At 51.1% G+C, this 13,036-nt stretch overlaps 1 protein-coding gene across 2 annotated transcripts in view; it reads left to right on the forward strand.

Moving 5' to 3' along the window:
* Positions 1-8,776, forward strand: part of KCND3 (potassium voltage-gated channel subfamily D member 3) — a 207,644-nt gene extending 198,868 nt beyond the window's left edge. Inside the window, exons 4-8 of one of the 2 annotated variants that reach the window (XM_025872601.2) lie at positions 4,073-4,174; positions 4,533-4,622; positions 6,156-6,212; positions 7,384-7,631; positions 8,354-8,776. In XM_025872601.2, coding sequence (XP_025728386.1) covers positions 4,073-4,174; positions 4,533-4,622; positions 6,156-6,212; positions 7,384-7,631; positions 8,354-8,555 — 699 coding nt within the window. In that variant the 3' untranslated portion in view covers positions 8,556-8,776. The remainder of the gene's footprint in view (positions 1-4,072; positions 4,175-4,532; positions 4,623-6,155; positions 6,213-7,383; positions 7,632-8,353) is intronic. The other variant, XM_025872602.2, reaches the window with a different exon arrangement.
* The last annotated feature ends 4,260 nt before the right edge of the window (positions 8,777-13,036 follow it).

Raw genomic sequence — 13,036 nt, forward strand, 5'->3', positions numbered from 1 at the left:
TCCCTCCCTTCTGCCTCTCCCCACCCTCTCCCCTCTCCCTTTGAAGTCAGAGTAAATATTTACAGTGTTTTCACCTCGCCTGGATACTGTCTCCCCTCAAGGTTGCTGGCTCTGTCTCTTTCACCTTGGGCTGCCTTGCAGAGGCAAAAAAAAAAAAAAAAAAGAATACTGCCTGCTTCCAGCACTGAGTCTGTCGCCGCGAAGCAAGGAAGGCAGGTACGAGAGACTTAGTGGCGGTGGAGACATGGGACAGGGAGGAGGTCAGGGAAGCTGGTAGTTCTCAGCCCAGACCACACACTCAGGAGCTAGACAGCCCTGAAGGAAAGTTCCAGCTCCCCACGGTCTCCGCTGTAAAGGGAAGCCTTAAGAAGTTGTCACCCTCTCCTGTCACGACTGGTTTGCTTGGGGTTGTCACCGAAACGAACTCCACAACTCTTGGCTTCAGAGGCTAAGTTCTCGAAGCCAAGTGAATTGAAGATCGAGTAAGGACGTCTAGCGGTGGACAGAGAGAAGGGAACATCTGGATTTTTACTGAGCTAAGCATAGACTCACATGTAAGTTATAAGATTATCACCACCCAGGTATGGATGTTGATACAATCCACGAATCCTATTCTAGACTTCCCCAGTATTACGTGTACTCGTGTGTGTGTGTGTGTGTGTGTGTGTGTGTGTGTGTGTGTGAAAAGCTTGATGCCAGGCAGCTTCATGCCTCCATCACCTCGGTCAAGGTGCTGAACCATTCCAGCACCATAAGGATTCCTCCCACCCCACCTCTACCCCATCCCTAACCCCTGGCAACCATTTACCTAGCCTCCATTTACTCAATGTTTTCATTGAGTAATGAAAAATGCAATGAATTGAAAAATGAAAATGAAAAATGCTACATAATGGACTCATGCAGTAGGTAACCTTTGGAGGTTTTTTTTTGTTTTTTTTTTTTTTTTTTTTCCATTTCACATAATCCTGGAGATGCATCCAGGTTTATAAGTATCAATAGTCCATTCCTTTTTCTTGCTGGGCAGTATCCCGTGGCATGGATGTATCCCGTGCCCCGGGGCTATACGAACCACATTTTTGGTTATTATAAGTAAAGCTGCTGTGAACATTCGTGAACAGGTTTTTGTGTGAACGTAACTTTTCATTTCTCTGGGATGAACGCCCGAGAGTGCAATTGGCTGTGTTCTCCTGTGGCTTTTCCCACATCTCCCTCTTTTTCTTTCTCCTGCCTCTCCCGGGGCAAGTGATGTCAATACTCGTGGCCCAGACAGCACCTGGAACTGTACCGAGAGTGGGAGCATCCTCCTTCCAGACCTCTCCTCCAACCCTGGAATCTCCATCCCTGCTGAAATGACAGCTTCCCAGGCCTAGCTCATCCGGTTTAGAAACTTGCCCGGCAGACGTTGAAATTCAGGGAGAGGGCTATTACTGGAGGCAGCATTTGGCCTGAAGGTAGGGAGACCTGAGCAGAAGCCCCCGACCCCCACCCCCACCCCAGCCTGCTGCTTTGTCCTGGAGAAGTTACTTCCCCTCATAGCCTCCATTTTCTTGTCTTCAAAATAGCCTAGATGATGGCCACATTCTCTTTGAACCTCTCATGTTGTGCTCCTGGCCAGTGGAGGAGGGAGAGGCTGACCAGTCCACACAGGGATGGGCCCATGACCAGGGCCTTATTAATGGATTTCTGACCGACTGGGAAGGACTGTCCTCCTTCCTGGGTCCTCACCAGCCTGGCTTGAACGCCTGCTCTGTGCACAGCCCTGTGTCAGACGCCGAAGATAAAAATATGCGTAAGGCAGACTCTGGCTCTCAGGAGCTCCAAGTCAAACGAGAAATCCTCACCAAATTTCATGTGCCGGGTATGGTTCTGTAAATGTACTGCAAACCTCTTTATCCTGTGTGGGAAATGATTAAACAGTGTTGTGCATTTGATATGACAATCTGTTGCTTTAATAGAGCCCAGGGTAAGATAAGATTAAAAGAAGTGCCACAAAGGAGAACAGGAGAATCTTTCATCTCTAGAAAGTAATGAAGACAGACCCCAGATATGAGAAAGGTCTGGCTCTAAGTGGCGCAATCAAATTATAGAAGGCTATAATGAGCTTGACACAATTGGATTTCCATTTGCAGCTCTCAACACCCAGTCCTCACCCAAGGCAGTAACAGCCGCATCCGCAAATGATGAGCAACGTGCTTGAATGTAGATGTGTCCCTGAGGGGAGGGCTGGCGCGGTCCTGGGCCTGGGATGAAAAGGGGAGAGGACTGACGGGGCTTCCTGGCCTTCCTTGCCCTCCTTTCCCGGCCGGATCCCCCTTTCCGCTCTCGCCGTCTAGAGAAGCCCTCTCCCTCCGACTCACAGGCCGATCTGCCGGGCCCAAGCCCCGGCCTCTTCCCCGTATTCAGAAGCCCGGAAAGGGAGTCGAGCTGTCCCCGTGGGGACACGCAGGCCACAGGAAACCAGAGACCTAGTGTGTCCTTGTGCTTCCGTTGACAGCCTGAAGCCGACTCCCTGGCCTCTTTTTAGCCCATGCGGCCGCCCAACAGGACCCTCGGAAGGGACGCTTCCCCTGGCCGGGGAGAGGTAGACGGAGACACGGAAATTGCCACAGTTTCCCAAGGCCGCTTGTCCTGCTCGGAGTGCATGGTGAAGTTACAGCGGACTTTCACAAAGGCAGGGGAGGGGCTCCTCTGGCCCAGGATCGGCCCCGTGAGTCCCTGTGGGCTCCTTTGCTTCCAGCGGCGTGGACCTACCTAGAGCTGCCTCTACATCCGCAGGAGCCCAGACTCTGGCTGCAGTTTTGTAAACCAGCAGGAACCCTTCTCCCGAAGCCTCTTTCCTCTTGGGCCTCCCTCCGTGGTTGTGCTGGCGTCGCAGTGCCACTGATTATGGCTATTAGGAAAGACAGGAGCAGCCAGCATGCCCAGTGGGTCCCGCCTCCCCTGCCTCTGCAAGCAGGACGGATGCGCGCTTGCCTTGAGATACCCGGCGGCCCCCCTGCAGGGGATCTGCTGGGGCCTCCCAGGCTGGGGCCGGGGAGCCTTCCAGTTGTCCTAGTTAAAGCCAGAGCGGTGTGTGAAAATGTGTTCCATCCTCCCCTCTCTCTCACACACACACACAGTGGGCCACCGCGTCACACGCGCGTGCACCTGCTCTCGTTCCCACAGGCATGCACAACAAGCACGGACACGTTATTGGCCCCTCCATGCCTGCATCCACACCCCAAAACAGACCTGCGATTTTAAAGACTGTTATTGATTTAAAAATTACTAGGCCATGGGGATACGTCTGTGAACAAAACGAAAACTCCTGCCCGCAAGGAATTTACATTCTGGGAGGCAGTGACAAGGTAAATGCAGACACCGTATCCGCCCTTAGTCATAAGTGCTAAGGGCAAAATAGAAAGAAGGGAAGAAGTGAAGACATGTTGAAGGGCACAGATGCACACTCCTTGCTTTTCTCCTAATTGACTGATGTTTGGGCACCTGCTGGGTACAGGGAACGGCCCTGGGCCCTCGAGGAACATCGGGATATCCCGTCTTCTCCATGTCCTTCGTTTCTCCACAGGAGGTGGGAGGGCACCAGAAAAATCGGGATGAGCCAAATTTCAGGGTCATCAGAGAACATGCTAGCTCTGGAGCTGGGGGCCCTGGGTCTACAGCTGGGTGAGATAACACATGCTCCTTTCTAGAGCTGGCCGTCCAGTTAGAGATGAGAGATACTCTAGTGCGAGACCGAGTAGGTAAAAGTCATGAAGCTTTTGGGAGGAGGCGGGGCTTTGATGAGTGGTATTTCTGCTGCCAGGATTGCACCAAGGCTGGAGAGGTGAGTAGAGACCCCTGGAAACTCTGACCAGGACCAGGCTGCCCCGAGTGGGTACGCAGAGTCTCAGACCCGGTGCCAGGGTCTGCGAACAGAGATCCGTAAGTGGCCGGGAAGAAGCCGCTTCCTCCCCTTCTTCAGGCATCACCTGGGAACGCAGCGGCGCTGGGACGGCCTGCTGTCACTGGCTTTGCCAGGCTCGCTGTCTGGTCTCTCAGGCTCACTCACTCTTTTTTTCTCTGCCAATCGCAGAAGGCCCGCCTTGCTAGGATCCGTGTGGCCAAGACAGGCAGCTCCAATGCCTACCTGCACAGCAAGCGCAACGGACTCCTCACGGAGGCCATGGAGCTGATGGTAGGTGCCTGCAGGGCCTGGGCTGGGGAGAGGGAGGGGAGACGGGCTTCTTTTCTCTTTCCAGGGACACCACCCCCCCCAAAGCCCCAGTGTGAACCTAAGAAGGACGTGTTTCCAGACCTTCTCCCGGGAGCACCCCTCCGCGGACCCTCTCCCCTGGGATTCTCACCGCTACCCCGGACCCAGCTGTAGACCCAGGGCCCCCAGCTCCAGAGCTAGCATGTTCTCTGGTGACCCTGAAATTTGGTTCATCCCGATTTTTCTGGGGCCCTCCCACCTCCTGTGGAGAAAAGAAGGACATGGAGAAGACGGGCGGAGCCACCAGCATGATCCGCAGCCTCTCCTCTTTTCTGATTAGGGCACCCCAGAGGAGGGGCACGTGGGCAAGAGCACATCACTCGCTGAGAGCCAGCACCACCACCTGCTGCACTGTCTAGAGAAAACCACTGTGAGTCCCAGCCCGCCGCGCCCCTTCTCACCCCTGACCCCCGCCCTCCTCTCTGAGGGCTGGAGCTCACAGGGGGAGAGCTCTGTGCCCGCATCCTCGCCCCGGGCCCAGGCTGCAGATGTCCGAGTCTGTCCCCTTCAGATCCAAAGAGTAGCCACGAGGTCTCTGTCCGCCCTCAGGAGGAAGACCCCAAGGAGGGTGGTGGGGGGGTGGGGCGCAGTCTCCAGGGTAGGAGGCCAGCCCCGTCCTGCAGCAGCAGAGACGCGCACTGCCCCCAGCTTTTCTGCACACCTCCACACGGCCCCTAGAGCCATGTTTTCATGGTTACTGAGAGCTGAGGGCTCCGCCTCTCGGTTTCTCAGTCCGGATGGGCATCACTCTGCAAAACTCGGTCTGAATTTATCCTAGGTTGCTACAGGACAGTGGGGAGGGGCATCAATTTTTGTCCTGTCCCTGGGGCTAGGCTGATGCAATGTGTAGGTCCCTTTTGCTCCCTACACTGCTCCTTTAGAGGACAGTGACTGAAGGAGGCGGTGCCTATATTTCTCCAGCCAGGGATTGTATGGGTACCGCTCCCTCTTAGTCACTCTGTAGCACCCAGGGACTTCAGATTCTGCAAGACTTCTTGTTAAAATAGAGCCATGGTTTAGGATGCCGTAGCTGGAATGTGGCATGTTGCCTGTGCCCCACAAACAGACTGAAAGGAAGGGCAGTGGGGCCAACCCTGGACCCTTGGCAAAAAGTGCAAGAAACAGTAGGGAAGAGGAGAAGTCAGGGTGGACAACCCAAGAGAGACAAAGTGCAACCCTTCCCTATTCCTTCCTAGGCCCGCCCTCCCCAGAGAGCCCAAGGTCAGGGCTCAGCACCCTAGGGAAGGAGGTTTCTACTTCTGAATGTCCCATATCCTGGCCTCTAGGTGCAGGGGGAGTAGACGTCAGGGGACTCTTACTGTGAGTCAAGTGTGGATACTGTGGATGGCAGTTGAACCCAAAGAGGGCTTCCCAAATGGGAAAGTACTCGGAGAACCCTAGTTTCCAGGACTTATCAAATATGTCTTACTGTCAAGACCTGTATATGTATACCTAGAACTTCTCTCAAAGACTCAGAGCTTGCCAACGGGATAGGCCCGGACCCAACTGCCCTTTCCAAGTTGCATGTGCTGGGTGGAATGTGTCAACTGAAAGGATATGGGTAAAAATGTTTCGGTTTGAGAGGCTGGAATGTTGGCATTGAAGGGATGGAATGCTGAATTTGCGGGAGCGAATGTCGGATTGTGGGGCGGTGGGGGGGCTGGGGTGGAAGAGATGGAATGCTGGACTTCAGGGGAGGAATGTTGGGCTAGAAGAAGCAGAATGTTGGGATGGAAGGAACGAATGTGGGGTTTGAACAGGGTCGTGTTGGAACAGGGGGTGGAATGTTGGACTCCCAGGTGGAATGCTGGGATGGAGGGACTGAATGTCAGAACGGAGCTTGGGAATGCTGGAATGTACAATCAATGGTGTTTTTATCTTCTGTTGGCATGTTGTCCTGTAGGGGTTGTCCTATCTTGTGGATGATCCCCTGTTATCTGTACGAACCTCCACCATCAAGGTATCACTTTTTTTAAAAATTCAATTGATGTGTTTCTCTCTGAATCTTCTGAGTCTGTGGATTCTCCTCTTTTTACCCCCGGGTCCGGTTCTCTGCATGTGCTATCAATTCTTCTGGGGCTTTTCCTACCTCTATTGCCACTCCCAGTAGCAGCTCAGGCTTGGGGGTGTTTGTGCTGAACTACCTGACTGCTTCTCTGCTTCCCTCCTTCGACCTCCCCAAGGGCTTAGAGAGGGTGGCAGAACGTGGCAGCCATATCGGTCCCCTGTGAGTGTTTGTCCCTGGGCCCCTTCCCCAGCTCCGCAGGGACTCCTGGTACTGGCTGCCAGGGCTGGTCTCTCTCTGCACGCTCTTCTCATGCTTATTCTCTCCAGACTGGTGGCCTCGGCCAGACCATTAATGCCGTAGGTTTTTAGTCACCTTGACCAAACAGGCTTTTTTTTTTTTTTTTTTTTTCTGGTTATCCCAGGTTCAGCACCAAGAGGCTGTTAGCATTCCTTCCCCTGCTTACATTTGACTTAGGGAATCCTGTGCCTCCAGATATATTAAGGATCCACATCCCGTAATCAGTTTGGGGGGGGGTGGGACACAATAATTAAAGAAATCGTAACCCTGACAGACCCATTGGCCTTCAAGAGCAAAGCTTTCCCAATTCCATGAATAATCCAGTGCCTTTATAAGCTTATATCTCACACACACCCAAGATTCATAAGGATCTTACCCATTAAATCCAACCCAGCATTCAAGACTGCCTAGCCTACCGACTCCCCAGGGTCAGTGACTCCTTACCTGCCACCTCCAGGAGATCCTGTGCAAACCCTGCAGAGTAAGTCAAGTCTGCTTCGAGCTCTGAGGATGCCACTAAATCCCTCCAGGTCCTCTGTGTCCTGTCAGCTCAAAGCTGTAGACGGGGTGTATGTCCCATCACGATTTAATGGCTGCAGTCCCCACCCTTCAACCTGATGGCCAGGGCTGCCAATAGGAATCTTTCTCTTCCTGCATTTGATGCCTGTGGGACATCGCCCCTCCCAAATGCTTCTCCGTGCTCCAGGCCACTGGGATCCCTCCTCTCGACGCCCAGACAGAGACAGGCAGCCACACGGCGCACGGGGGCTCATCCCCCTCCTTCCCCATCTCCTTTTCCTACCTCTTCTCCTTCTGCTTCCCACAGAACCACGAGTTCATAGATGAGCAGATGTTTGAGCAGAACTGCATGGAGAGCTCGATGCAGAACTACCCGTCCACAAGAAGTCCCTCACTGTCCAGTCACCCAGGCCTCACTACCACCTGCTGCTCCCGTCGTAGTAAGAAGACCACGCACCTGCCCAACTCCAACCTGCCGGCCACTCGCCTGCGCAGCATGCAAGAGCTCAGCACGATCCACATCCAGGGCAGTGAGCAGCCCTCCCTCACTACCAGGTGGGTGGCTTCCAGCCGCATCAACTCCCCAAGGCTCGAGTCCTGCCGGTCCCAGAAGGGAACAGCTTCAGCCTTAGGAGAGCCTCAAGTGAGCCCTCCTTCCCCTTAGGTAATGCACGAGCTCCCTCCACCTTCCCTATCTTTACAAGTTAACCCAAAGGCCCTTCATTTGCTTGGGAGGGTACTACAGCAGGTGGAGGCCCAACGTGGGGTTAGATACCGGAAACAGTAACTGGGAAAACAAAACCACAAAACAAAGAAAAAACCTCCCCTAGTGCAAAGAATGGATCGTTTTCCCAGGGAAACAATTTTCACATTTGTGTTCGACATGGCTTATCCCAGGCTGACTTTGAACCACAGACTGACCTTTTCCCTCCCTTCTCTGCTTATACTTAGGCCACTTCCCACTACCTCCAGGGAGTTGCAAGGGACTCAGGGAAAACAAAATTCAGATGCCACAAAGGATAGGTAAACGGTCTATGGCAGGGAGAAAAAAACGCATACTCTGAATTCCAAAGCCCAGTATACAGTGACTTTGCAATTGTTAGAGATAATAATTAGAATGGAGAGTGACAGGCCGATTACCAAAAGCAGAGACAGAGGGACACGGGAGCTTCCTCCTAGTTACCTTGAGCTAGACGTGGGGGGTGGGGGGGCGGTCAGGGACGCTCGGGGACACTAGCAAGAAACACCGTCACCAACTCACTCTTCTTTTATCTCAGTCGCTCCAGCCTTAATTTGAAAGCAGACGACGGACTGAGACCAAACTGCAAAACATCCCAGATCACCACAGCCATCATCAGCATCCCCACCCCCCCAGCGCGATCCCCAGAGGGGGAAAGTCGGCCACCCCCTGCCAGCCCCGGCCCCAACACGAACATTCCTTCCGTAGCCAGCAATGTCGTCAAGGTCTCTGCCTTGTAAAACCACCGGACAGAGGGCCCGTGCGGGGAGTGGGAGTGAAGGGGGCTGGCATGTGGGTGGGTGGCCACTGGGACCACTCTCTTCCCTCCCTTCCCCACTCCTTCTGCCGGCGCCGTTGCACCCCTAGCACTGAGACTTGTGCCTGGAAGGAAAAGGAGGCAGCAAAGGGGCACCTGAGGTTCACCACTGCTGGCGTGGCCGTGGCCGTGGCATCTCGCTGGGGCCAGAGGAAGGGAGGAGTGGGGTGGGAGATGGGATGGTGGTGGGGGGGGGGGGTTGTGTAGAGGCTGTGTGCCAGGACAGGGCCTGGAGGGGGGAGCCTCAGACCCAATAGCAGGTGTTTCTGGAGACCCGGGTGAGGAAAATACAAGACCAAGAGCAGCACAGAGGCCGAGTTGTCACATGCAAAACAGGAAGAAAATATAACACTGTGTATTTAAGCACCTTTTTCAAGGCTCTTAATGGATAATATTTATTCATGGGAAAAGGTGGAAAACAAAACACCAACGGATTTTTGTGAAATATTTTTCTCCATGGACCCAATACCTTTGAACCAAAACAATGCATTTTGTGAGGGTTTTGTTTTGTTTTGTTTTTTCTTTCTCCTTTTATAGCAGAAGCTTTTAGGCTAAGAAGTCAGTCATTGCTGAGTTCTCTCTCCATTCCCCCAGGTGGGTGAGGTCAACTGAGCCTGGGCCCCCACTGCCCAGCTGACCTGCACAGAGCTGCCAACTGACCACACAGCAACACTTAACCCTCCGTCTGTCCTTTGTCTCTGTACCTCTCTGCTTCACCCCCCTGGCTGTTTTTCTCTGTGTCCAGCCATCTGTCTCTACCTGGACCCTGGTGATCCTGAGACACATTAGTAAAGCCTTCTCCACTTCCAAGCACCTGCAAACTCATGCCTGGGAGTTATAGCTGTGTGAGTGCAGCTGTGGAAGAGAAAAGAATAAAGCTAAAACGGAAGAGTTTAGGGATGAGGGAAGTCCACTTTATAGAACAAAGTGCTTCCCTTGCGGTGGTGGTCTTTGCAGTTTCCATTTCTGGGGGCAAAAAAGGGAATGACCGGATTTTTCACACTGGGATCTTGACACAGAAAATAGCCAAGACCTAGGAGGTACAGTGGGGTCAGGTGTGTGCTAGCGAAGAGAGAACAGAAGAACCCAGGGCTCATAGCTGTAGCCGGCCGCTGGAGCACCTTGCTATGTACCCTCTTTCAGGACCCACCATAAAGCCCATCCAGAATTCTGCCAAGAGGCCCCATAAGCAGTTTCTTTCAGAAAGGGCAAGTTTCGACTTACCTTATGACTGAGGTAACTCCCATCCAGAGGCTGTAGACGATTAAGCCTGTGTGCTTCATGAAGGATGCTCCAAAGTGTGAAAGCAAGTAAGCAATTCTAGATGATTCTTACCTGGCCTGAAAAATGTTTGAGGTCTGAAGGGTCTTCAGGCCTGATGTCCCCAAAGGTAAATGAAGTGCGGGTGAAGCCTGATCACTTCCATGCAAGGAAGGTGATGTTACTCCTGGAGAACCTGTTCAGGTGGTTTGCACCCTGGGGCCGGGGGGGTGGGGGGACTAGGAAAGCATTTCTGGAAGGCTTCTACCATTTTTCACTGCTTGTAGGCAGGCAGGTGGGCCTCAGGGTTAGTGACAAGCCCCTGCCCACCCTCCCCAGTTGCGGTCTCTCTAGTCTGCGTTCTGAGATACAGGTTAGTGATCAGCAGTTTCACCGTAGGCCAAGGACCTCTCTGCCCACCACAACCATCTAGACAAGTTTCACCAGTCGGGAACCTACAAAACACCTTCTGTGGGCTTCCCTATGACCCCAGCTCTAATGAAGCCCCAGCTCTAGTGACCCTGTGCAAGGGGAAGGTCAGTGGGTTCTGAGGTGGCCTCTAACCAGAAGGTGGCCAGACGGACAGAGGAGAGGGAGGCTGCTCTCTGCTGACCACCGACTGAGTCCTTTCTCTGGGTCTGGCTTCATTAGGGGGAAATCACCCCATGAGAATGAGGTGGTTTTGGCCTTCTGAGCCTGCAATCTAAGAAGACAGAAAAGCTTTACAACTACGAAGGAATATATGTGTACACCCCCCACCACACACACACACACACACAAACACAACACCACCAAGCTAAACACACCTGACAGTAAGTACTTAAATCCATTCCCTTCATACACATATCCCATTAGGGAAGGCAAAAGCCTGGGCTGGACTCCATGTAGAAGTCAGGCACAGGACTAGAAACGGAATTTTTCCTTTGAAAGAATGGTAACGGAACAAAGTTAGGAATATTGTAGTATCTAAGTTTCCATCATAAAAACTGAGTGGGGTAAGGGACGAAGAGGAAAGTAGGAACATGGTCACATACACATACAAAGTGCCCGTGTTTAAGAACACGTCATCACAGGATTAGAATAATGACAACATCCAACCCAGGATCTCTTTGATAGTGCACCAAGGGAGCATTTTAGCGCTTCCCGCAAAAATTAGTGAACACATTTTTTTAGAATCATGTCTCAAATAATTTCTCATTTTTGGCCCTAATGAACTGTTTTGTGTTCCTTCAATTTCATGTCTGAATCCCACATTATGCCGGTTCCTAAAAGACTTTAGACTATCCCCTTCCATCTCCAGCCCCCAGTGTAGACTTAGCCAGGGATAAGAGACCCAGCTCACCTCTGCTCCAATAGATGTCAACCCAGGAAAATGGAGCATCTGCACAACAGAATACAGCAAGACTACATTGCTGGAAGACTTCTGTAAGTCAACTAAAAGGCCTAAGTGTGCTGAACTGGTGTATTAAATCTAACTCATTGGCCAGTGACTGAAGAACCAGGATATCAGGGCTTTCTGGAGGCAATGGCTTTCAGGGGAAATGACTCTTGAGCTTTCATAGTTCCTGAACCACTTCAGTATAATAGAAGATTCCCAAAACCACTTACCCCATTCGATGCCACTCAGCATTGGGGAGCGTTAAAAAATTATTATTATTATAGGCTACGTTCAAATGAATGGAAACTTAGAAAACATAGTATTAAGAATATATCAGAACTAGAAGGGATTAAGGAATACCTTACAGTATAGAAGGCTGAGGCCCAGAGAAATGAAGTGACTTGCTCAAGGTCATGCAGTCATTAATGTCCTAACCAGGACCAGAACACAAGTCCCTTGGCTGTTAGTCTAATGCTTTTTCCACTACACTTGTTACCTCTTGAAGGAATGACGCTTCGGAGAAGATCCATCAAAGAATACACGCTATAACTAGAGACATAGTCTTATGTAAATGTCAACGCGACTTGGACACAGCCCTTAGGAACAATTTGACTGTACTAATACAAACCATCATTTTGAAACCACCATTCCCTGGGTAGAACCAGCTATGGACTATCAATTCTGTCAAAAGAAAAAAAAAACGGTGAACAAGCGAACAGTTTTCATTCAGCCAAATGCTACCTCTTCTCATTGAAGAGAGGGCTGAAACATTTCAAAGCACACCTTCTAGAGTCTTTTGATCCTTACTACAACCTCTGACGGTGGTAGGTCAAGTGACTAAGTCCTGTATCCACAGAGAAGGAAAACAATCGGGAAGAAGCTGAGTGACTTATCCAAGTTCACAAGGCAAGTTAGTGGCAGAACTGATTGCAAATCAGGGCTTAGACATCTCATCCTAAGATTTTTTTCCCACATCACCTTGCATTACTCTGGGGTTTGCTTCTATTTTTAATACTTGGATTTTCAGGATGGTGATTAGGGGGAGGAAGCATTCCATCAGAACCACCGTGAACCAGGACCTCCAGAAGCAAACTGTACTATTCCGCCTTCATCCCCTATTCTCTTAACGTGTCAAGTTCAGGACTAACTCCGCAGAATCCTGCTTGAAAGACCAGATAGTCTCAGTGACAGTTGAACACCTTAATCTACAATCACACAGGAGTTTAAGGTCAGCAAGTAGAAAAATGAAACTAAGAGAAACAAAGAATTTGAACAGAAATTAAAGTGGACAGTTAATGCTGATCCATGATTTAAGAGAGCCACCCTGTAGACGTGCTGAGGACTTTACCTAGTCAAATTATGATTCCTGCAGTTCAGGATCATGTCACTTATTTTTCAGAATATAGGCAGGAAAAGTGTACATTGAAACATGTACCTAGATTTTTTTTCCTCGTCTTCTTAACTTTGCATAGGTAGTGGTTGAAATGGAGCTAAACCTAGATTCTGAGGTTATTAATGAAGTCCAGTGGGTCCAGGCTCCCTCCCTTCCAATATCAGGTCGCTACAAGGCAGGAAGATCCCAACGCTGTTAATCTAAGGCAATATTAGTTTCCCTTCTAAACTAGTTGGCATGGTAACCATGACAAACGGGAACCTGGAAGACTTTTATTTTCCCTTTCTGATTTCCTTATGAAATCGCATCATTCGCAAAGCTTTAAAATGACTGGATGAAGGAAAAGCATTTTTATGACCCATGACCCTTGGAG

The sequence above is a fragment of the Callorhinus ursinus genome, unplaced genomic scaffold, assembly GCF_003265705.2.
Source record: "Callorhinus ursinus isolate GAN/ISIS: 27379988/994484 unplaced genomic scaffold, GSC_fseal_2.0 scaffold9, whole genome shotgun sequence".
Taxonomy (NCBI): domain Eukaryota; kingdom Metazoa; phylum Chordata; class Mammalia; order Carnivora; family Otariidae; genus Callorhinus; species Callorhinus ursinus.